Source organism: Clytia hemisphaerica, unplaced genomic scaffold, assembly GCF_902728285.1.
Source record: "Clytia hemisphaerica strain Z4C2 unplaced genomic scaffold, Clytia hemisphaerica genome assembly, whole genome shotgun sequence".
In the NCBI taxonomy this organism is placed as follows: domain Eukaryota; kingdom Metazoa; phylum Cnidaria; class Hydrozoa; order Leptothecata; family Clytiidae; genus Clytia; species Clytia hemisphaerica.
Window position 1 is genome coordinate 285,868 of NW_027104383.1, and position 26,303 is coordinate 312,170.

The 26,303-nt window shown below is 37.5% G+C and overlaps 2 protein-coding genes across 2 annotated transcripts; one reads left to right on the forward strand and one right to left on the reverse strand.

Moving 5' to 3' along the window:
- The first annotated feature begins 936 nt into the window (after positions 1-936).
- Positions 937-26,061, forward strand: LOC136819315 (sodium- and chloride-dependent GABA transporter 1-like). The gene is made up of 14 exons (XM_067075562.1): positions 937-1,033; positions 2,052-2,182; positions 3,438-3,572; positions 5,051-5,255; positions 6,408-6,540; positions 7,046-7,180; positions 9,468-9,571; positions 11,218-11,348; positions 12,847-12,959; positions 21,213-21,344; positions 21,985-22,084; positions 22,969-23,069; positions 23,473-23,643; positions 25,389-26,061. The coding sequence occupies exons 1-14, from the start codon at positions 963-965 to the stop codon at positions 25,470-25,472; spliced, it is 1,746 nt and encodes a 581-aa protein (XP_066931663.1). The 5' UTR covers positions 937-962; the 3' UTR covers positions 25,473-26,061.
- Positions 13,918-15,730, reverse strand: LOC136819306 (mucin-2-like). The gene has a single exon (XM_067075551.1). The coding sequence runs from the start codon at positions 15,724-15,726 to the stop codon at positions 13,918-13,920; it is 1,809 nt and encodes a 602-aa protein (XP_066931652.1). The 5' UTR covers positions 15,727-15,730.
- Positions 26,062-26,303: the final 242 nt, after the last annotated feature.

A 26,303-nucleotide genomic window follows, 5' to 3' on the forward strand; every position in this document is an offset into this window, starting at 1 on the left:
TTAAATACTTGGTTAGTTATCCAAGTGTAATAAGGGATATAGGCCAGTAGTAACCACTACAAATTATTCACGATTACTGTTCGTAGTACGGATCGAGAGTGTTCATATTAGTTTCGGAACGTTTCGGAGTAGTTCCGATCCGATGAAAATAGTGGAGCGAAACCGTTTTGATCTGTTTTGCTGTGTAACGTCTTCTTTTTTGGCGTTTCGAATTTTAACGTTCACACTTGTTTCGGAACCAAAATGAAACGGAACTGCAACGTCTGAACATGGTCTAAAATTCATGTAGATATCAAGTCTGTTTACAGGTAATGATACAGCTGAGTGTTTGGAAGATCCAGGCTGCTTATTTATTGCTGTTTGAGTTAATGAATTCTGAACTTTAATCTTTTGATGATTAAAACTTTTACTAGTATTTGCAACTATCTCAACTATTGTTTACCAAAAAGCTCTGTGCTCAGTTAATATGTTTACATTATCAGGTCATATTTATAACTAAGCCGGGATAAATCAAGACCTTGATTTACCCTTTGGATTAATGGAGTTTATTGAGACCGTTTTTACTCACGCGACAAGGGGTTTACTGAAAAAGTTATTGCAGTTGCACGACTTGCTACTTCATTTGTTTTGGATATTCACTTACATGTGACATGGTAGTGTTGGGAGAGGATCGAATTTGACTTATTTAGTATCTGTTTCTTCAAACCAAGTTGACTATAACAAGAGATAATCAAGGATATCTTATACATAAAACACTAGATGAAGTTTTTACGTCCCTACCTAAAGCGAAATAATCCGCCATCTTTAATAAGTTGACCATAGTGCCATCGGTGCCGGCAACCGAGGTCTACTGTGGTTTACTTTCAGCAAAGATGGAGGATTATTTTGCTTCACCTGCCGTTGCTTGGGAAATACAGAGTAGATCTTTTTAGTGTTTTATCATAAGATATCTGTGGAGATAGATGGCATCAGCAAATCAAGTAGCACCGAACACTTCAAAAGATCCAGAACAACCAGGAACAAGCACTACCGAGTAACAAAAACATAAAATATCTATACTCTACAAACTTGAGCGTTGATAGATTTATTAAGCCAGAAGGGCTAGATGTCGTGCTTCGGCTGAAAAGTGTGCCGTGGCTAGGTAGGAAATCCTACCTAGGTTACGTGAAATTACAATAGAATTTCGGCGCTTGACCAATCAGAAGCTTCGCGGGTTTTCGAAAACAATAGCAACAATATTTTTTTCCGATATTAAATTTTTTTTGCCTGTGATGGCTTTTAAAGCACGACATCTAGCATTTCGGGCTTTATAAATCTCTGGTTTCAAATCCTGTTTTATTATGACTGGCTTCTTCTTTACTATAGATAGCTTTTCATGATATTCATGACGTAATGTTTTCTACGGAAATACCCCGGTTTTAGCCTGTAGTGGCAAATTTAAACTAGACAAAAGTTGTATAAAATTTGCCACTACTCGCAAAAACCGGGGTCTTTCCGTAGAAAACATTACGTCATGAATATCATGAATTACTGCCTACCGTTAAACCACATTTACTGACCAGCACTGACAGGCTTCTTAAGTTGGAAATAAATATGTTATCATCTAGAAGCAACGTAACAGGGTTGCTCCTAATATTTTGAATTATTATCGAATATAGATGGATACTTCCTGTCTATCCTCCTTCGAATCTGTTGCGCTAAAATGTTTTACAAACTTTGAATTGCAAATACCTGCTTAACTTTCTTTTTTGAAGGGTCTTTCATGGGAGCCTTTTGGTTAAAGAATATTTTCTAACATTTCTAGTTGAACCGTAATTTGATGAACACAATAAGACAAGGTTTCCAACCATTCTATTGGTTAGAAGTGACGTCAAACTTGAATTTAACCAATAAAATGGCGTGGTCTAAGGATGGACGCCACTCTGCAAACTTGGTGCTAAAGTAGTACAACCTTTTCACGTGCATACTGGAGACTGGTGTTCCTTATGAAAAACATAGATAAATGAAGTCGAGAAATACAATTCTTACCTGTATCCTTCTCTCATTACCAGGGCATCACAAGGAGCACCGCCACGAGAGCAATGGTCACGAAAGATTGAGTTTCTGTTTGCTTGTGTTGGTTTTGCAGTGGGTTATGGAAACTTCTGGAGATTCCCCTTCAAATGCTTCAAAAATGGAGGAGGTGATTATATTTCTTTCTTCTTCTTTTTGTGCCTGATTTTTACTTTGTCTTAATTAGTTGTCAGTCGACAATTCTTTTCATAATAATCTATATATTAAATACGCTAAAACGCGTGTGTTTACAACGTTTTGTAAAAAGTTTTCGAAAATCTAACAAAGCTCTACAAAGCCTCCTCTTCGTGGCGTTAAACTATCATGTTTTTGCACCTTATGCAGATTTCCTAACAATGAACTAACTTTGAGATGCCAAGATGCTATTTTCTAAAAAGATGCGTGGGAGCTGGACGGGTTAAATCAACCTTCTTCTCAAATATAATTTTTCATTCTGAAGAATTCTTATTCAGATGCTTTTTCAATCTTTCTGTTTAATATAGTGGCTCCCTATCACTTTCTAAACTTTTTAAAGTCTTTCAAAGTCACCTGCAACTGTAGTGCCCGTCGTGCCACGATGGCTAGCCTAAATAGATCTAAAATATATTTCTTCTAAGCCATTTACTTAATTGTAGTTAAAAATTGCAATGCAATGTTATTTTTTTTCTCCTCTCTTTTATAATGTCAAAATCTTATCATCAATCGGCAGCTTACGTTAGAGTTTTTTAGATGTATAGTGATTTGCTGAATTGGGACACGCAGTGTGCGACGCTGCACATACTGCTAGTAATATTTAAGACAAAAGGGAAATTCCCCGCCACTAACTTTAATTATTATAACCACAAACGAATTGTAAGCTCTCTAACTTTCGTTGGAAGAGTAGAGTTTTAACTCTGAGTTTTAATGCTAAACTTTAAGACTTGCGACCTTAGGATTTCATTTCAGGATCGAAAAGTTCAAAAAAGGTCCAATAAGGCTATACATCCCTCCCAAATTAAAATATTTGGTTAAATTAATTAGGTTAAATCGACCTTATCGTCCGAACTTTAAATCTTGGGTCAAATCACTGACCTTCATAAACCCTGGACCATGCTATATCCGCCATATTTGATCGGAGATTTTTTGACAGTGGTACCCGCAAAAAGGACATTGTTGAAATTTTACCTAGCGACAAACGGCGCCACGTCTCACTAGTGTGCAAAGCAAAAGTGGATCTAGCGCTCTCGATGCGGGTACTACTTTCAAAAAAAAACTCCGATAAAAATATTTTGCTTGGCCGGGATTGATGAACTGCTTCCAGGGTCTATATAAATGAAGCTCGGTGGATCTAGCAGATAAATCAAGCTTTATTGACACAATAAATTTTATTCGCTTTGTTTTTTAAGGTGCTTTCCTGATTCCCTTCTTGATATGTTTGGTATTGGCCGGTATTCCACTATTTATGTTGGAACTGGGGCTCGGTCAACTGACACAGGCTGGTCCACTGAAAGCATGGAGAAAGATATGCCCTTTGATGACAGGTTTGTTTAGGGCATATATAATAAGTTTTAAACTTCTCAAAAAAGCATACCGTTACTATATAAATTCGTGGCTTGAATCCCTGCTCCTTCCAATGTTCAATTCAATTGATAGATAGCCGAGCCGGCTGGCCGTGGACCCCAAAAAAAGACAGTTGGAAAGGTTGCCTAAAAGTCCTAGATTACCACGGCCCCCGGCGTGCAAATCGAATCGAGGAGGCCAAAAAAATATGTCGCCCATCATGGTTGGGCGAAGAAGAAAATTTTAGACTTTTTACCCTTATACCCCTCTAAACGGTAGATTTTTTAAAGTAAAAAAAAAAATACTTTGCAAAATATTAGGGGGGCATGGCCCACCTGGCCCCCCGGTGACGGGGGCCATGATAACTGGGCTATCCGTACGTAATGGATCGACTCTATCTATCTAAAATACATATACTGTTACTTGTCCTGGCACTCACTGTTTGAACAACTGATTTCATGACCAGTGCTAGTTTCATTGTATACGCTGCGACACGTTCACCTCACCTCGTGTTAACTACACTAAAGCTGATTTTAAAGGTTTTGTTTTTAAATAAGAGTGATATCGTTTGCTTACTAATCAATTTTAATTCACAAGCTTTTTATTATTGGTTTGACACGGATGTGGAGCAAGATTGGTCAGATAGAGGAAAAGAAAAGCACATTTTATTGCTTATATCAGCATAATATATAACAATAGGAAGACACTGTCCTGATATGAAATATGTGTCTAATATGAAACGGGAACACTTATGTAAAAACAAAACCTTTAAAGCAATACTTGAGCGAGAGGGTGAAGTCAGTATGAAGGCGCGTACTTCAAATTGATTGCTTTGAATTTAGTATTTTGCTGGTTTTGTAGCGGTCTTTATTTACGACGTCATTTGTCGTTCGATTGAGGCAATGCGATTTTAGCACCAACTGTCTTAAGCAAGCTCGAATCAATACTTAACGGTATTATCCGACGCGCGTCAAAATAGCGCATTTTTTGAATATTTCCAAAATTGACGTCACCACGTAACGAATTTGATGACAATTTTTAACGTTGCGTCACAAAATAGGAATTAACACTTTGTCCAATAACTGTTTATTATTGTCCTTATAAGCATTTTAATATAGGGATTAGTACTAAGCATTGCATTATATTTCATATAATAAGCGTCCGTAGTGCAGTGGTAGAGCATCTTGCTACGCTGCGCAAGGTTGTGGGTTCAACCCCCAGCCGGGTCATACCAAAGATTTCCAAAATGGTACTCGATGCCTCTCTGCTTGATGCTCAGCAATTAAGAGAAGGATCAAGGGTAAGTGGAGAAATCCAGGGAGAAAGAATGGCGCCCTCCCCTATCTTCGGGTAGATAGCTATTGAAAGAGGAGCCTTTGGGTCGCCTCCGACTGCGGTCGCAGACTTACTTACTATATTTCATACTCGCTCCTACTTGATATTCTCTTCGTTATTCTAGGTATAGGTTACGGGATGGTGGTCGTATGTTTTTTGGTGTCCATTTATTACAATGTTATCTTAGCGTGGAGTTGTTTCTACTTTTTCAATTCGTTCAAATCAACTCTTCCTTGGGATGGTGGGATGGCTAGTACTGTTGGCAATCTCACCAATTCGACCAATAATTTAACTGTTGACGTGACTTCACAAAGCAAATACTTTTTTGAGTAAGTAGATTAAGCGAGTTAATGTATCTTAGGGCCCGTTTACATGGATCTTCGGTACAGGGTGTACTGAGATTTTTCGGGACGGTCTACGGTCTGAAGTCTCATATCGTTTACATGCCAGACCGGTCTGAGATTTCAGTACGCCCTAACTTTCGGTTTGGTCAAAGCCACCGCACCGAAATTTCAGTGCGGTCCAGAAAATGAATGTAAACGAAAATAAATTTCAGTTCGGGTTGGTCGTAGTTCTTCTTTTCAGGCCGATTATTTAAAAGAACTCAAAATAAATTTACTGGAACGGCATTTTCCAAAGTTTTCCAACCACGGCTGAGATTTTTATTTTTGAAATCTGTGTTAAACATTTGGCCTGCTAAAGTACTACGAACCAAACCAACCCGAACCAAAATCGAAAATTCAGCCCGTACCGAAACACCTCATGTAAACAAGAGAATAACTCAGATCGTTCTGGATCTCAGACCGTTCTGGATCTCAGACCGTACCGACAATCCATGTAAGCGGGCCCTTAGTACACACTTATCAACCCTTAGCGGCACGAGGAGACTGGTAACGAAATATACAAAGAAAATTCCTTTCGGTGATGTATTGAAACGATAAAGAAACGTCAATATAGTTAACCTATTCAATGCTAAAAGTTTATCCTCCACCGCAGAGACTCAAGAAAATGTCTCTAAAGTTTTGGTAGGAATTAGCTAAGTTTGATTTAGTTGTATTTTAAAAATGCTGTGCCTCGAGAACACATCTGCCTTTCAAATTCATTTCCAGCCCTCTAAAAAGCCAACTGCGCCGCTAAGATTTTCTAGGTGTTTTTAAGACAAGACGGCTAGAACAAACAATAGTTGTTTCCAGCATAAACCGAATAATCGTACTTTTCAGCTGTGGCCGATCCACTTCCAACAGTCTGTCTGTTTGTGGTCGGCCATCCTAGGTTTCTGTACCGATTCCAACTAAGTCATTTCAAATTGTTACGGGATGGAGAACCAAAGTTTCAAAACCACCGAAATTTTTATTTAAAGCCAGAGGGAGGATGATTTACGAGTTAGCTAGAGTTTAATTTAGAAAGAAAGCTACGTCAGTACAGAAAACTCTTAGCATGATGTACATTTTTTACTGTCATTTTCATTTGATTTATAATAGACATGAAGTTTTGAACATCAGTGGTGCTGTGGACGATTACGGTGTCATCAATTGGAAAGTGACCCTATGTCTATTGCTAGCATGGACGCTTGTTTACTTTTGTATCTTCAAAGGAATTCGAACCACCGGGAAAGTAAGTTTCCCATCTATCTAACTGTTACGGACAAGGTTTTTTTTGAGATTTTCCCAATTTCACCCAAAGATTGATTCATACTTCTCAAATTTTAGACCCTTGCAGTGCAAGTGCAAGTTGACTCTTGCAGTTGAGTACAGTTAGTGCATTTTAAAAATCCTGGAAATCTATCATTGATCGATTGTACTTGGCTTGAAAATTCCCTAAGACAAATTTGTTTGCTTTTTTTATAAATCTTTGATGCATTACTATCTTTTTAGTTCTTTTAGTCTTATCTCGTAGTCAACAAGATTTAAGCTGATACACGCGTCTTGGGATGAGTTAACATCGATGCAGGCCTCGTTTTCAAACAGAACAATAACTTCAAATGACATTTGCACATTTGATATGTTTTCACAAAATACCGTAATGTTCGCAATAATGTCTTGAAAACGAGGCTCGCATTGATTTTATACATTTCAAGAAGAACGTATTCATTCTGATTTTTTCTTTCTTTTATTTTAAGGTGGTGTATATTACAGCGACCTTACCTTACGTCATGCTTCTCATTTTCTTCATACACGGCGTTCAATTACCTGGTGCAACAAAAGGCATAATGTATTACATCACACCTGTGTGGAGTATGTTGGCAAAGCCTCAGGTATGATTACACATAAATCCAGATGAAACTAGTGCGATAACCTCACTAAAATCCGGGATTTTTCATCTCGTTTCTTAGTGAGTTCTATTTTGATGACTTTCGCGAAAAAATAGAAGCCACAAGTGCTTTGACGCAAATTCGATATTTTTGCTACTGCAGGAGCTTCGACAGTTTAAAGTCACGTCAAGAAATCGAATGTTTAGAGCCCGAAAACCCGGGCCCCCAAACATTCGAAAAAGTCGCAAAGTGAAAGGGGACGTCTGCTTTGGTAGATCATTTCAGTCATAATTCTATATGCCAGATAGCTAAATTAGTAAAAAAAAGTTTGCAGAAAAAACGAACTCAAAATATTTAGTTTTGACTGACATATTCAGATTTTAGTGTTTTACAATTTCCTCTCTTTTACCTGATTTTTGACGTCACCTTTGTTCGTAATTTATAAGAACAGAAATCTTGTCTGTAGTCTAAAGTACTGTATTTTAACAACTTTTGATAAGAACATTCAAACCTCTAATTTTGATGATTTTTCCAGTCCACAACTATATAAATATTTCAGTTTTCTATGAAGATAGGTAAGCTTTCATTGACAAAATGTTGGGAAAAAGATGTTTTAACGACTTTAAATGCTCTTGCACATCTCTGACTTACCTAAAATTTTCTTATAAAAATGCCAGCTGCACAGAAAGAGGAGTTAATCTTGTTTACTTGAAAGTACATAGAAAACATATAACATAAGTAATGAATCAACGGATCCTGCACTAATGTACTTCCCAGTACTACCCATAAGTAATACGTAGTATTACCCATAAGTAATACGCACTTGATTTCACACATATAACATAAGCTACGTCATAAATTTTGAAAAAGAGGGATTTTTTAAATGGCCATAGAAAGTGATTGAAAAAAAATCTCTTGAAGTGAGATAGCTCATTTTAATCTCCCTGTAATAATTTTTCCAAAAATTCTAAAAAAACAATACCTAAAATCAGACCAGACGTCCCCTTTAAAAAAATTTTAGCCTAAGAAAATTCTTAGCGATTCTTGAGCGAATTGTCTTTTAGTTGATGGTTCTAACAGGTTGAATTATAGTTTCCCTTCAAGTCTTGTTTTAAAGATATTGTGACATGCCTCGCGCGAGCATCGCTCTCCCAGTGTCATTCGAGTGTCACGGTATACGCCATGGCTTGGCAGCTCGCATCTATCAGCGCCGTGATAGGACCCATTCCGAATTCATTCGGGGGGGGGGCTCATATCTATCTATATCTATCTTGTTTTATAACGCGTTAAAAAATGGGCTTTTCCAGAAAAAAACCGTATGCCCCCTGTTGAGGAGGTCCATTTCCGTTCCAAGGGGGTAATGTTTGATATGTGGCGGAATTCCATAGGGAGATACAAAAGTCTGTCAAAAATAACTGGAATTCCGTGGGGGTAGCCTTTTAAATCCTACTAAAATTCAGAATTCCAGAGGGGTTTAAACCTGAAATTGCCTGGAATTCCAGGGGGTAACTGCATTATGATAGCCTCAAAATGATAGACCTCCTTTGGAAAAGCCCAATAGAAGAAAAGAAAAATTAATCAAAACAATACGACTTTTCAACTCGAACCTCTAAAATTCGAATGTCTCTTTAACTCGAACATGTTCCATGACCCCTTCAGTTAGCAATGTGTCGTGAACCTACTCCTCGAAATGTCCTTAACTCGATCAAATTTGTGTTCCTCTTGCGTGTTCGAGTTATGGAGACCACTGTCAACGAAACAGTCAACGCAACCAGAGCAGAGATTTACTCAGCTCTGGTTTAGACGGCGTCCATTTCGCCACTTTTTGCCTTCACTGACAATTGGAATAGACAGGACAGAAAGTCGGCCGTCTAGAAAACTTGATCTAAAATTTTAACTGCCAACTTTCTATCCACTTTTTGCCTTCGCTGACAATTAGAATAGACAGGACAGAAAGTCGGCTGTATAGAAAACTAGAGTTTAGAGTTTAATAATCAACTTTCTGCCAATTTTTTGCTTTCACTGATAATTAGAACAGACAGGACAGAAAGTCGGCTGTCTAGAAAACTAGATCTAAGAGTTTAACAGCCAGCCGACTTTCTGTCCACTTTTTGCCTTCACTGACATTTAGAATAGACAGGACAGAAAGTTGGCTGGCTGTTAAACTCTTAGATCTAGTTTTCTAGACAGCCGACTTTATGTCCACTTTTTGCCTTCACTGACATTTAGAATAGACAATACAGAAAGTCGGCCGTCTAGAAAACTGCAGCTTACCTGCTTTGTCTTCTAGGTTTGGGTAGATGCAGCCTCGCAAGTTTTTTATTCGTTAACTTTGGGATTTGGTGTAATGCTAACGTTCGCTAGTTACAACAAACAAGATAATAATCTTGTCAGGTAAGATGATCACTTTTTCTTCTAAGGATAAGAACACAGATTTGGGGGTGGCACACATGTTACCCTTATAGGCTGGCCCTGTATGTTATGTTATTAAAAAATCACAATTTAAGTCTCCCTGTGAGGGTTGCAAAGAAAAGAAAGTGTCCCGAAAAAGGTCCCAAAGATATCAAGTTTTTTTGTCACCGTTTTTTTGCCACCCTTAAAATTCCCAAAAAGTTTGGGCTTCCAACTACCCCCTGATGGTTCAGTTTCTCAATAAAGGAATTTTAACCGAATGGATTCAGCCTCCTAAAAAGTTATTTCTCTTGGCTTCTATATCGAACATTAGGGCTGAAAGTATTATGTATGACTATGTTTGATCGAATCATTAGTGATTTCTAGTTATAAGTTTTAAAAACTGCAATATTTTACAAGCTAAGCATTTTTTTCATACTTATTTACTTAAATCCTTATATAACTTAAGAAAATAAATTTTCGCGGTGTTTAATTTGCGGTATTTAATTTTGCGGTTGAGAGGAATTTTTGTTTAAAATATGGCTTATTTTGCCCCAAAACACCCCTGTCTCAGTGCCCCGGTGGCCTGATTTCAGTACATGATTTTTTTCAGTACATGGTTTCAGTACATGATTTTTTCCTACGTCACTGCAGTAATCAAATTTTTATTGCACTCATTTGTGAATTGAGATATAAATTGAATAAAGACAGCGACAATAAAAAACAGTTCTTGAATTCCCAAGCCATTTAGGATGATTACAAATGAGTGCAATAAAAATTTGATTACTGCAGTGACGTAGGAAAAATCATGTACTGAAACCATGTACTGAAAAAAATCATGTACTGAAATCAGGCCACCGGGGCACTGAGACAGGGGTGTCCCAAAAACACCAATTTTATATGTTATTTTTTAAATCATGAGAATATTCTTGTTTCGCGGAATTTAATTTCGCGAATTGTCAAAAAACCGCGAAATAAAATTCAGCGAAAATTTGTTCCGGTGAAAATATCTTCCCTTAAGGAGTTCGACTTTAACTTTTCCGAGAGCATCAGCACAACTGTTTATTAGGAGTAGGAGTAATCACAAGACTTGTTATCTTGAAGAAAGCCAAGAGGCCGAAATATTGATAAAGAAATGTTCTATTTTCTTTGACTTCTCTAAATTTAAAAATCATACTCCTTACACCCGATAACTTTTATATGTCCTGGACCAATCTATATCCGCCATCTTTGACTGGTTTTGTGGTACCCGCAAAGAAGCAAATACAGTGTTGAGAAATTTGAAAAATTTGAGTATGGGTGGGGGGGTGGAGGATATAACATTTTTTTTGGAAATTTACCCCAAGACAAACATCAGTTGTTGATCCAATGGACAATCAACAGAACAAGTTTACTAGATTTTTCACTACCCCCTGGACACTATATCCTAAACCCCCACATGTACGGATATTTTCTGGAAGAGCCCATTACAAAGCAAAACAAAGGAATGGAAATGTTCTCTTTTCTTGCTCTGAAACGTTCCGAAACCGATATGAACACTCTCGATCTGTAACGTAAACCATACCGAAACGATACATAAGCGTAACGTTTCAACATGGCCTAAAGGTCAGTACTTACCCCTTACAATTCACATTCTATTTTCACCATAGAGATGCTTTGCTGATAAGTATAATAGATGCTTTGACGAGTATTTTCTCCGGTGTTGTCGTGTTTACAATCATTGGTTATCTAGCTGAAGTTCAAGGAAAAGAAGTTGATGACCCCACTATTGCTACTGACGGTAAGTGGGCGTGAAGAGGTCGTGGAAAGGTGTAAGAGGGTGTTTAACAAGCTGAGTTTTAAGGAAAAGAAGTTGATGATCCCACTATCGCTACTGACGGTAAGCGGGCGTGAAGAGGGCGTGGACGGGTGCAAAAGAGTGTTTATCTGGCTGAAGCTCAAGGAAAAGACTTTGATGACCCCACTATAGCTACCGACGGTAAGCGGGCGTGAAGAGGGCGTGGGTGGATATAAGAGGGTGGTTATCTGGCTGAAGCTCAAGGAAAAGATGTTGATGATCCCACTATCGCTACTGACGGTAAGCGAGCGTGAAGAGGGCGTGGACGGGTGCAAAAGAGTGTTTATCTGGCTGAAGCTCAAGGAAAAGACTTTGATGACTCCACTATAGCTACCGACGGTAAGCGGGCGTGAAGAGGGCGTGGATAGATATAAGAGGCTGGTTATCTGGCTGAAGCTCAAGGAAAAGACGTTGATGGTCCTTCTTTTGCTACTAACGGTAAGTGGGCGTGAAGTGAGCGTAAGAGGGTGTAAAAGAGTGGTTATCTAGCTGAGTTTTAAGGGACATATGTTGATGATCCCACCATCGCCTCTGACGGTAAGTGGCGTGAGGAGGGTGTAAAAGAGTGGTTATCTAGTTTTAAGAGAAAGACGTTGAAGATTCAGCTATCGTTACTGACGGTTAACGTGTGTGAAAAAGGCGTAAGAACGTGTAAAAGAGTGTTGTTATCTCACTAAGTTTTAAGTTGATGATATCACTATTGCTACTGACGGTAGGCGGGTATGAAGAGGGCGTAAGGGGCGTAAGATGGTTGAAATAGAGCACAAAGAAGGTGTTGAGGAGGCTGGTTATCTAGCTAAGTTTCAAGAGAAAGATGTTGATGGTCCTTCTCTTGCTACTGTTGGTTAGAGAGCGAGACGAGGGCGTGAGAGGGTGTAAAAGATCTAGCTGCAGTTCAAGGATAAAATGTTGATGACCCCAAAATCGCAATTGATAGCACGAGGGTGAGAAGAGAATGTAAGACGGCTGGTTAATATGGCTATCTGGCTGAATTTCAAGAAAAATATGTTGACGATCTCACTGTTGCTAACGATAGCGAGATGGCAGGTTAAGGGCGTAACAAGGGCGTTTTTATCACCACACCTCATACTATGTTCACAATTCGCGACCATTTCATTAAATAGGATAATATGGTTTAAGAGGATAGCTATTTGAAGCTCAAGGGTAACTTAAAAATGGGGTGAGGTGGACGAGGGCGCGAAGATGGTGTACGAACAGTGTGTTTATGTTCAAGGAGTGACGTTGGTCATCGAACTCTCATCACTGATGGTAAAGGCAGGCGCAAAGTAGGCTTTGAAAAAACAGAATAGATAGTTAAAAGCCAAAATGCACGAAAAATGAAAGATAAGAGTCTTAACAAACAACAAAATTCTACCATTTTTGACTCACTTTATAGTTTATGCCTGATTTTTTTAGTACTAGTAACTTTCTTTTCTTATAGGACCTGGCTTAGTGTTTATCGTTTATCCGGCTGCCTTGGCAACGCTACCACAACCACAAATATGGTCTGTAGTATTCTTCTTGATGTTAATCACACTGGGTTTGGACAGTCAAGTAAGTTTTATTACTTTCACTGCAATGTCGGTCAAAAAAAATATATCGGGAATTTTGGTTCATTCCTTGTTTTCAGCAATTAAAATTGATAAATTTATTCGAAAACCACAATTCGGGATAGCGGCTTATAGACTTCCAGGCTATATTCCGAGCCCTTTTGGACCATTCTTGGACTTTTAGTTCCTCAGATCCTAAGGTTTTAAGTCTTAAGTCTAGCGTTAGACTCAGAGTTAAAACTCTACCCGTCTAACCCAATTTAGAGCGCTTCCAAATTGTTTGTGGTTGTAAGAATTTCCCTTTTTTCTCAAATATTATGACTTTGATTGTGGTTTATATATACATTTTTTTCAAACGGTGCAAAAAGGAATAAATTAGAAATTATAATGAAATCAAACTTACTTAAAAACAAAATTAATTTACTTAAAAACTAAATTTACTTTAAAATCTGGATGGAAACCACTCCTAACGATAAAAAAACTCCTGAAAGCTCCTGAATCATATTTAATTCGACCATCTTAGATTTGTCGCTATTTTATTAGTTTTTGACGGTTCGCGTCATATAAAAACCGGCTCTATCGTTCGAAGTGAATTCAGACGCTTAAGTAAATTCGTTTTAATAAAAGTTAGTAACTTAACTTCAATAATTCGAACGCTACAGTTGGATATGAAGACTCATATGTGTATTAGATATGTATTAAACAGTAAAGTGTGCTAAGCACAGGTTTTATTGTAGTTTAGAAATATTATAAATTTTCAATAAAGGCCGTGTTGTTTGATCATTTTTAGCAGAAATCAGACACCTGGGACTTTGTCATTCATATAAATTTGAGTAGATTTTAGTTATTAAAAACATAATACTTATTAGCTTATTCAAAATATTTAATCGTCTGTCAAAGCCATTCTATATACTTTCAATGTGTGCGTATTAAAGTGTAGCCTTTAAAGTGCGATCGTTTGTTCATTTTTTGGACTGTCCGCTCAAAACACCTTCATCGGTTGTTTCTATATCGGTTGTCGTTGTCGGTAGATTAGCAGAGGTTGTCGGCGGGTTTGTGGCCGTAGTTGTTTTTGATAGATTAGTTGTCGTTGGATTCGGTGGATTTTTCGTTGTCGTTGGATTCGGAGGATTTGTCGTTGTCGTTGGATTCGGTGGATTTGTCGTTGTCGTTGGATTCGGTGGATTTGTCGTTGTCGTTGGATTCGGTGGATTTGTCGTTGTCGTTGGATTCGGTGGATTTGTCGTTGTCCTTGGATTCGATAGAGTTGTCGTCGTCGTTGGATTCAGTGGAGTTGTCGTGGTTGTTGGATTCGGAGGAGCTGCCGTCGCCGTTGGATTCGGTGGATTTGTCGTTGGCTTCGGAGGATTGGTCGTTGTCGTTGGAGGATTTGTCGTTGTTGTTGGATTCGGTGGATTTGTCGTTGTCGTTGGATTCGGAGGATTTGTCGTTGTCGTTGGACTCGATGGAGTTGTCGTCGTCGTTGGATTCGGTGGAGCTGTCGTCGTGGTTGGATTCGGTGGAGTTGGAGCAGTTGTTGTCGTTCGATTCGGTGGAGTCGTGGATGGTTTTTCTGTTGTAGTTGTTTGGTTTGTTGCCATTGTCGGCAGGATGCTCGTGCTCGGTGAAACAGTGTTACTTGGAACATGTTTCGACGAAGAAGGCACTATCATGGTGGTTGAAGGGCAAGTGTGAACGGTAACAGTCGAAATATGAGCCGAACATGGAATACTGGATGCCGTCAATATTGGTTCAAGTGTTTCAGTATTGACAGTAAGTGATTGTGTACTGGTAATGGAGGTGCTAGATGATAAGATTGGTGTAGTAACAGGACTTTCAGTGGTTGTGTTACCGAATGTACAGTTTCCATAAAAAGTACAATTCGAACAATCTTCGACTTTCTTATCCAAGTGAAAACCATAATCCACTCTCCTGTATACCCCGCTGACGTGACACCTACATCCGAATCTTTTATGGCTCAAAGTCATGGTGTAGGGGATAGTGACAACAGTTTTGTTAAGGTAGACATTACATGTGACAAAAGTTTCTGCATTTGCACGACAGCTGAATGTGTCTGTGATCTCGTCGGTTACGCTCTTATCCTTCCCGGTTGTACGTTCCTCGTTGTTTGTCAAAGTGGAGCTGATTTCACCAGAAGCAACATCAGGGACTCCAGTTGTGTATTTGACACCACTCTCTAAAGATACTGAACTACGTTGTGAGAATGATTCCGTAAAAGTGACGCTTTCTTTAATCGACCGGGTTGTTGGCTCCGAGGGAATCTCAGAGTCACAGTTATTGATGGTGATAGTCGGAACATGTTTTGTTTGTGTTCGTACGACAGTACCTTTAGCAGTATCATAATCAACTTTGATAACACTCCAAAGATCTTTGGACAGTGTTCCGGTACATCGACAAGCTCTTCTACGACAACGGCGATGGTAAAGCGATCCACAATAATGATACCGTCCGCGATGTTTGCACGTGCATCGAGAAGGATCCTTCTCCGTCGCGTCACACAACGCGTCTATTACATCACCCCAGCTTGAACTGTCAGCAGATTCGTCACGCTCGTGGTAATCGCATGACTTTTCTTCGCAACATTCGTGGACTATACTTAGGGTGCTTCTTCTTTGCCGCGATTTTATAAACATGTGTGCTTCGTGTTTTGAAATTAACGGATTTTGGTTTGGTTTGCTGTTTGCCAAGATTCCATGTAAAGTATACAATAATGCCAAGGCGAATACTGCTTTTCCAATCATCTTACACATCTATCCGTCTGAAAAAAAAATCAAGGAAAGTTATTTTTCAGGGTAAAAAAGATTTTTTCAGCTGCTTTACAGAACAAGAACATGGAAAAATTTCCAGGAAGGAAGAATAAAGTTTGAGATAAAGAAGAAAAAGAATTATACATTTTATTACAAAAAAATCTTCCTTTGAGGTTGAAGCTTATCTTATTGTGAGATCCGGAGAAAATATCGCATAGACCAAAATAGTAGCTTATCGGCCTTTCCTTACGCCGATCCTTATTCCGCCGCTGATTAATTTTGAGCTCACATCGGTTAGGGCTGTAAATAATAGCGAAATCCTTAAAACTCACTAGTTGGTTTGAAAACAGTAAAATATGGTAACAGTAGCGTGGTGACAGGGGGCAGGGGAAGTGCTAATTGTTGTGTTAATTGTTGACAATTTCATCGGAGGTCAGTTTTTTTCTCGAAAAATGGGTAATGAATCATCCTTTGATGGTCCTTTAAGCCCTGTCCTTTAATCCGCCAATTGGGATCCGTGGCATAAAGCTGAAACAGTCGACTACGGTACGCCAAATTTTGGATTCAATGCTTAGACAGGTCACACCAAAGATTTACAGAAATTTGATTTAAATGATGATGCTCAGCAATTAAAGAGAAGGGTTAAGGGTAAGTAGAGCAGTCTAGGGAAAGGAGTGGCGCCCTCGCCTACCTCTGGGTAGACTGCTAATATAGAAAAAGAAGCCTTTGGGTCGCCATTTAACTGCGGTCGTAAACCTACTTACTTATGAAAAACACAACACATGCCCCCTACTATTTAGAATAAAATTCAAAATAGTCAGGTTGCATAGATGAAACAATCTCCTACCTTTTTCCTTGCTTGGCAGTTGTGTAGCTTAAATGATGCTTTTCTTGATAGCTCCTTGCCCTTTATATATCGATGAAAAGATAAGTTAAATCATTGTCTGAAAAGGAGTGGGGTAATGACTCATTGATGGTTGTTGGGCCATGCTTTCCTTTCATTTTTATAGTTAGATGAAAATTATTTTCTTCCACAATTCAAATTCACTCTTGATAATCAGATGGTTACAGGACTATACTTTTAAAGGGATATCGTTGCTAAGTAAAATTTATCAGTAAATAAACATATTTTTGAATAATACACGAGGTCATTCTAAAAAGATCGAAAACAAGGAAATCCCAAATAACAAGCTAGATGCTGAATGGACCTACCTGATAATGAAAGTTAGATAGTAATAAGTAGAAAAATGAAAACTATCAGTCAGAAAATATAGCGTTCATAGCGAGAATGCAAAATGCCTTAAATTTTATCATTGATTGTTGATGGGAGGAGGGAAGAGAAGTAGGGAAAAAAGAAATGAAAGTTCCAGTTGCAGTTGCAAAAATGAGTTTTATTGATAATTAAATCATGCTTGATGGTTGGCATTGTTAAAAAATCGGGGAAAACTAATGATGAAATCTCGAGAAAATGCCAAAAAACGGTTTTCCGGCATATTTCCGGCATTTTCGGCCGGAAAAGAATTTTCTCAAAAATTAGATTTCATGGAAAAATATAAAGTACACCTCGAGAAATTCAAGAAAAACCGTTTTTTCCGGCGATATTCGGCTGTCCCGGCGATTTATAGAAAGTTCTGGCTTCAAAAATCAGTTTTATTGACAATTGAACCATGCTTGATGGTGGGCATTGTAATCTATAATGTTTTTGTGTGAATAAAACAAAGAGATTTAAGGAAAAGGAACAATGAAAATCTGCAAAAAGCGACGATTTTCGGCATTTTTCCGACATTTTCGGTCTGAAAAGAATTGTTCTCGAAAATCGGACTCGGCCATGTTTTGGGCATTGTTAATATGAATCTTTGAGCAAAAGAAAAAATCAGAAAAAACAAATGATGAAATCTCGAGAAAATGCCAAAAAACCGTTTTTTACTGGCATATATGAGAATTTTTTTTCGGAAAATCGATCTCCGTTACATTTGGGCATTACCATTTTGCATCTTTGTGCCAAAAATCAGGAAAAACTAATGAGCCAATCTCGAGAAAAGTTGATAACGAACGAACGAACGAACGAACGAACATCAGATAATTTATAGGACCTCCAGGTAGGTTAAAAAAGAGTATTCGGACTCATGTACCTCCCAGGTGGCTGACAACGTTGTTTCAACGTTTATCTTATATTCAAAACGTCCATATAACGTTAATTAAACGTTGAAACAACGTTGTGTACCAGCTGTTTACAACCTAGAAACTGTTTTGTTAAAGTATGAGCTGGATTAGCCTGACTAAGGGTTGTATCTTTGTTTATTACCCACGCTCGAAGGAGTCTCTTGAATTATCTAGTATGTTTGCACCACGTTGCTTTTTTTTTACTATTATGTGGACACAATCTAATTGGATCTCAGCCAAGAGCTGATTATGATATTGAGCTTGTGCTGCGGGGGCAAGCTCAATCAAAGACACTTTTGCAAACGCGCAAAGCTCCTAGATTAATTAGGCAATCCCTGATAACTGTACAGTGTTTTTTAGAATTAGACAATAAAGCTACAGCTGCTGGACATAAGCGAAACGTCCAGTGGAGTTTTACTTGATAAACTTTCATTGATTTGTACAAATCATAATATTATAAAGATATCTCCATTAATGATTGCCATCCCGTTTTGATAATAAATTGATGCATTTGTGTATAATTAATTACACGCTTTTTTAATTCCATTCCATCATGAATATTCTTACGGTATTCTTAGGTTCGGATTAGAACCCGGCTAAATGTAGTATGGAACACATACCTTATGCACAAAACTTGGCATATTTGTGAAACTTTTTAGCATTGCTGGGCGATAATTAGCAATTTGCAGCTAAAAATGCTCTAAAAATGGTATGGTGAGGTTCAGTAGCCAAATTCCATGACGGTGTAATTCTTAGTATATTCTTAATTTTTGGCCAATTTCATCATGAATATTTTTATAAAGTATTCTTATAAAAGATGCGTGTAATAACATCTTCTGAGAATTCTGCGTCCAAGCATTGCTGATAGTTTCATCTAAGAAATGTTTAGGAATTTAATTTGTGGATCATTAATTAAAGTATTTATTCCTGTTATAACGATTCAGAGAAAGGGTAGAGGAAGGGTCTGACCTTTAGTTCTCACGATCTACATAATTGCTTACGATATTTCCATAGAAGCGGTGTACCCATAGATTTATAAAGCCCGAAGGGCTAGATGTAAAGCTTTTGCTGAAAAGTGTGCCGTGGCTAGGAAGGAAATCCTACCTAAGTCACGTGACATTACAATAGAATTTCAGTGATTGACCAATCAGAAGCTTCGCGGGTTTTCGAAAACAATAGCAACAATATTCTTTCCGATATTCACTTTTTTTTGCCTGTGATCGCTTAAAGGCCGACATCTATGGGTGTACCCTTTATCATATACTTATAATCTGTATTAGAAAATAAAGTTTTTTAACGAGTCTGTTTCTCGTCACGAAGCATACTCATGGAATATTCATCAAAATCTTTATCAGTCATTCAATCATAATTTCAAATCGATAAAATCATGTTTTAAATTGATCTTATCGAGATTTCTCTAAAACAGATTATCTCCGTTACTCAGACAGTAAAAATAAATGACAGACATTGAAATTATTTTATACTGGCTTTAATGCCCATGTTTTATATCCGGGAGCTTGTCGAGTATGTGCTGACGGGACCCTTTTTTGCGAAAAAGTTACACTTCATGTACAGATATAAGATTGGCTCATGGTTTTCGTACCCGTAAAAACACCCAAAAATGAAGAAATCCTGACCCTTTGAGAAAATAGAGAGATTCTTTTGACTTACTGTCAACCTGCTCAAATCATATCAAATTAGAGGGGGTTCGTTCAGCCTAGCCCCTCTATGGTTTTAAAATAAGTCTGTGACCGCAGTCGGAGGCGACCCGAAAGCTCCTCTTTCGATAGTTATCTACCCGATGGTAGGAGAGGGCGCCACTCTTTCTCCCTGGATCGTCCCACTTACCCTTGATCCTTTTCTTAATTGCTGAGCATCAAGCAGAGAGGCATCGAGTACCATTTTGAGAATCTTTGGTATGATCCGGCTGGGGGTTGAATCCATAACCTTGCGAACCATAGCCGGATGCTCTACCACTGCACTACGGTCGCTTTAAAACCAGGGTTTTAAAGGAACTTGAAACCAATGCATACTAAGGAATAGTGCTTTACATTTTTCGGTCCTTTCGATGATGCTTTCCTACCTGTTACCTCCAAAACTGAAATTGCTCAAAAAAAGTTTCTCTGCAAGGAACGTATTTCTTCTATTTTTTCACTGTTAGAGAAAAGCTCACGAAAATTTACTTTGAGATGAGAAAAACATACAACAATATAAAATTGTACTGTTTCTGTCACAACCCTCTTAAAAAATTTTCTGAACAGTTAAAGTGAAATCGTTTGGTTTCTCACCAATTTTATTTTACAAGTATTTTTAAATTGAATTGACACGGATGTGGAGCAAGATTGGTCAGAAAGAGGAGAAGAAAAACATGTTTTACTTATATAAATCTTAAAAACATATTAGTAGAGGGCATTTTGTAAAATCGCTCGACTGTTTTGTTAGAAGCACTTGTTATACATTTTTGGAAAGCTAAGGGGTAGGGGAATCGAAATTACTATGTTTCCAATTTTTTTTCGGACACTTTGGTGTGATTTTCGGACAAATATGACGGTCTCAGGCAAAAATCATAGGGTTAAAAATTAATGAAAATTTTAGCTCGAGAAAACGGAGACCTGTTATATATTTTTGGAAAGCTCTCAAAAAATTAGGATTAGAGATATATTGCAAGTATAGGTGATTTCAGTACCTAACTCGAGATATTGAGCTTCAAAAAGTGCAAAAACTGGACAAAGTAGCTGTTTCTGGCTGAAAAACACGGTTTACAAGGGTTAATATCTCGAGTTAGGTACAGAAATCACCTATACTTGCAATATATCTCTAATCTTAATTTTTTGAGAGCTTTCCAAAAATATACAACAGGTCTCCGTTTTCTCGAGCTAAAATTTTCATTAATTTTTAACCCTATGATTTTTGCCTGAGACCGTCATATTTGTCCGAAAATCACACCAAAGTGTCCGAAAAAAAATTGGAAACATAGTAATTTCGATTCCCCTACCCCTTAGCTTTCCAAAAATGTATAACAAGTGCTTCTAACAAAACAGTCAAGCGATTCCAAAAAATCGAATAAAATTCCCCCTACTATATATTTTGTTTTTTAAATCTATATATGTTGGCATGGCTCATTGATTGATAATATTTTTACTTATATCAGCATAATATAACAATAGGCAGACACTGTCCTGATATGAAATATGTGTCTGATATGAAACGGGAACACTTCTGTAAAAATAAAACCTTTAATAGGCTGCTCACGTTTCTGTAAATCATGATTTTTTAAAGATCTGTGATCCAGAAAAATAATTATTGGTCTTTTTCTTTATGTGTAGTTTGGTCAAGTAGAATTGATTTGTGCAGCCATCATTGAACAATATCCTGAGAAGTTAAAGAAACGAAAAGAATGGGTTGTTCTTGCAGTTTGTGTGCTGTTGTTCTTATGTGGATTAATATGCATGACCAGAGTGAGTTTGACCATTATATGCCTTTGTGAAATTATTGTGACATTTGCAACTACGAATCGGTTTTCCTACTTTGTTTCATAAAGTTTTCGTTTTTTTTTTTTAATTTTTGGAAACATTTTTAGCTGTTGAAGGAAATATCACTCATTTTGCTCTAATAGCCTGATTTTTTCAACCCCTGCTTTCATAAGCAACTAAGGGTAAGCCGATTCACTAGTAGTCCGGGAGCTGGGGAGTCACTATTTAAGTGAGTTAAATTTGGCGTGGATTGATTTTCGCGACTTTCGCTAATTTTAGCCCTTTTCGCGAAAATTAGTCCTCGCGAAATATTCAAAATCAAGATTTTGGCCGAAGCCCCTAGGAAAATGAAATAAATTGGGTATAAAAGTGTCAGATTCGCGAAATTTGTCCACGCGAAAATTTTAGATTCTCAATTCGCGAAAAAAAGGCCACGCGAAAATTTATCCGCTTAACATATCATCTTATAGCACATTAGAGTTCACAAGTGTTTTAGACCTTGAGGACGATTTTCTCGAGTTAATTATTTAACTTTCGAACTATTTTCAGGCACAAAATGTTGCAGAAAAACGGGGGTTTCTTCATGAAAAGCCCAACAACGAATTTATTATTCTTCAAATTTTAGAGTGGGATGTATTGGTTCAACTTGATCGATAATTTTTCTGCTGGTATATCTCTTCTCTTCTTGGGACTTTGCGAGTTAATCACCGTTGGATGGATATTTGGTAAGATACTGGTGTTAATGACTCTACAGGGTGTCCCGAAAAAGTATCGAGTCGTACCACTTCTACAGAAAGGAAGTTTTTGTGTGTGTTTCACTAAATTTGCAATGTTTATCAAACTTTCTCTTTGTCATATTAATTGTCATGAGACATCTTTTATGAATAACTTTTAACAATTGTTGATTCTTTTTAATCATAATGACTGTTGTAAAACAATTATTGTCTTGGTATATATTTTCTTATATTTTGTTAAACAAACGCAACAACCTTCTACTCAGAATTATGTTCGAACTCGATACTTTTTTTCGGGACACCCTGTACAGTACTGAGAAATCATAAGCTGACATACAATGGATGCGCCAGTTGGATTCCATATGATGCGCATACGTAAATTATCGTCCTTTAATCCGTTGAAGGTTGAACAGGATAAAGTACATAGAGTAATAAATACGTAGGGTGGTGTCACTTTTTAGGTCGAGATTGGGATGGTTGAATATGTTGCTCTTTATTGTCATTTTTTCTCGTTATTGTCGTTTTTATTCGTTTTTCGTTTTTCTTCGTTCTTCGTTCTTATATGATCTATATATACTTTAATGGGATTAATTTTCGCGGAGATTGAATTTCGCGGTTGAGCTCATCCGCGAAATTTTAAGATGTCGCGGGGACTTATAATACTGAACGATTTTGTGCCTTTTACTGTCAAATCATGCATGTTGTTTGTTGAAATACTCGCTTCTTTTATTACAGTAAACATTATAAAAGTAGTTATTTTCCATTTTTTCCAAGGCCTTCCTAAACTTCCATTGGGACTTCACTTTTAAAATGAGGTCTGGGTTTTAATGAGTATTTTTAATTTCTATTTAACTTTTACCTTTTTCTCGTCGCAGGTGCTAACAATTTCCGCACCCAGATTGAATCGTTGGTTGGATTTCAAATCTCCTCATTTTGGATCATAATGTGGAAATTTGTCACTCCTGTCATTGTTACCGTAAGACATAATTAATTAGTACTTTTTGTGATAAATTTTATTATACTGTTGGGTCTTTCTAATTGACCTTTAAGGGACCAAGAAATTTCTTCGAACTAGAGAAAAATTCGAATTACAGAGACTATTTTGTACTACTTTCTAGCTGAGGGGACCAATATTTTAGTTCGAATTAGAGAGAGAGTTGAATGTAGACGATTTTCCTGAAACAACTGAAAATTTCCTTGAGAAGTTCTCCTGATAACATCCTTAAAAATAACATTTGACGGAGTATGAAGTAATATGGCAAGGCGTTTCATCTTTAAAAACCCCTTGAAAAACTCCTTTGATATCATAAAATAAATACAAAATCTTTTACCCTTTATCTTTATCAGACTTTAATCATTTTCTGCATCATTTTTTCCAGGCCATCTTCTTGTCGAGTTTGATCACAAACAAACCTTTAACATACGAGACTTATATGTATCCTGATTGGTCACAAGCTGTTGGATGGTTGATGGCGATCGCTTCGATGATTTGTGTGCCCGTTGTTGCTCTTCTTTCGTGGCATAGTGCTGATGGAAATACAAGCCGAGAGGTATTCATAACTTCGACCCAATTTTAACAGCATAGAATAAAAATTACATCACCAGGCTATGTTGCCAGATGAGAAAGAGTTTTTATAAGATACTTTAATAATTGGTCAGTTGAAGTAATAAAAATGACGAATTTTTAAGAAAAAGTAACAAAATTATTTTATTACTGGTTAACGACCAACCAAATCAAATAAGAGCTTGTAAAAACTCCATCTTGTCCCTTAGTGGGGTCGTTTAGCATAATTTACGGGAAAAAAATAAATAACTAAACTCGAGATATTTCATGCGTAAGTTCCACTTTTCGCCACACTTTGGTCTAAAATTGACCATGAATAGCATCTTCTGCGTGAATTATCTTGAGTTAGGTAATGAAATCGGCTATACCCGTTTAAAAGTCTTCTATATAGTTTTTCGAGAGCTTTCGAATGGTGGTATACTTGATAATGTCTGAAAATGAGTTTGGAATTTTCAAAAAAATTCGCCCTTAGGGTTTTGCCTGGGGAAAAAAGAAATGTCCCAAAAAAGGGATGTTCCACCAGTGGGATTTTAGGGGATTTTTTCCTGAGGCATAACCATCCTATAGAGAAGGTCCAGAGAAATCCAGGGAGAAAGAGCGGAGCCCTCTTCTACGTTCGGGTAGATGGCTATTGAAAGAGGAGCCTTTGAGTCACCTCTGACTGCGGACGCAAGAAAACGCCACGCTTTAAAGTAAAGCACCTCACATAATGGACAGTTGACACTTCGCTAATTCGAAGTCGAATTGGAAGACTTTTTTTTTTTGTTCGGATTACAGAAGATTCAAATTAAAGAAAGCATTTTAGGTTGGTTTCTCCTTGGCGGGGACTGCGAATAAGTTCGAATTGTAGATCGAATCGAATAATAGAAATTCGAATAAGCGAGAGCCTATTTTATACACACAGAAGTTGTTATTTTTCATGTAACTATCCTTGCAAGTGAACACTCTTCGGTTCAATCCATGGTGTAATTCCTTTGAGTGGAACCACCTATATCACTTACAGAATACTTACATCTTTTATTTTATTGTTCTCATTCTCTTTTTTGATCGGTGAATCATCGTTTAACCTTTTTAGATTTCTAACATCCCTCTCTAGGGTTGCCGGTTGATCTCAAATATCAGGTCGGCTTAGCAATTTTTTTAGTTTCACGTTTTTTTGAGGTTGGACATTATTAGAATTTAGAAAGTTATCATGGTACACACGGTCATGAACTTTGATTCGATTTTGATAACAACACTTTAATAACAAGGGTCACACCATTTTCGAGTCTGATTTGCTTTACTTATACCATAAACTATTTCAGTGATGTGCACAGCCTAAAGTCTTTCTTGACATTGAGTTTAAAGCCCTAAGGGCTATAGTAGAATCTCTAACCTTTCTTAGGCAAGAAAAAGTGAAGCCACTTATTTCCCATCCAGAACGCGTCTAGAACACGCCGCAGTCATGACGAAGGATTGTATCTAGCGGTTCCTTTGTTTTTGAGGACTGCATTTTTTGAAATCTAGCGATAGATTTTATTTTCTATCTGGAGTTTGTATAAAAACCACACGCAGGCGTTCTGCATGGGAATAATAGGTGGCCTCATTTCCCATCCATGAGTCTCGAGCCTAGCCCTTCGGGTTTGGTTTTGTGCTCATCAGTATTGGAATAATGGAATTTGATTTTTATTTAATTCAAAAAATCGAAAACTCTTAACCCAGATACATGTATACTTCTTATTGACATTCTAGAAATTGATTGATTCAATGAGTGCAGTGGATTGTTTCAAAGTGGACAAAGATGCGGATGTGCCCTTGTACGCTGTCGAAATGTAAAGTTAAAAGAAGATAGAGCACTGTGAGTTTTATATAAAACTAAAGGGAGTTTTTTTATCCCGGCCAATCAAATTCTTTGATCAGAGTTTTTTGAAAGTGTTAACCTGGATGCCACCAATAATTGATAGCGTCCTGGAAAGTCCTGGAAAGTCCTTGAAAGTCCTGGATTTTGTTTTAGTCCTGGAAAAGCGTCCTGGAAATTCAGAAAATTGATTAAAGTCCTGGAAAAGTCCTGGAATATTTTTCCTTGTTAGTCCTGGAATTTAACCTTTCTCTATAAGCGATCAAGCGTGAGGGAATTTGTATTCTGATCAGATAATTATTGCTTTTATTTTCTGTATTCTAATATCTGTGTTTGCAGAAGTCATAAATATTGTCAAAATCGTCAAAAATGATGGCATACTCTCGGGTACCAATGGACGGGGTCTGGAATTAAGCGGTTGCAAAAAATCTCAAAATCTAATCAGGGAGGTTGGAATTAAAATGCCCTGGGTGGAAAACTTTGGAAAAGCAGGCTAATACAGAAGAATTAGGGCAAAAGAGGGAACTATCAAAAACATTTTCCCAAAACTTTATTAGCAGGGGGTGGGGTGGAATAAGAATGTCATGGGTGGAAAATTTTTCAAAATATTAATTAGCGAGGGGTACACTTATTAGGTACCCAAGAGTAGTTTGGCTAAAAGCCAAAAGCATTATCGTCTAAAAACTGGTTCCTATGAGACACTTATAAAACACCAGCTTTATGAATACACCCATCGAAGTTTTTCAGAATATCACGTCCTATCTTCGAAAATATTATCTTGTTGCGTTTCAAAGAGATAATCCTATGTT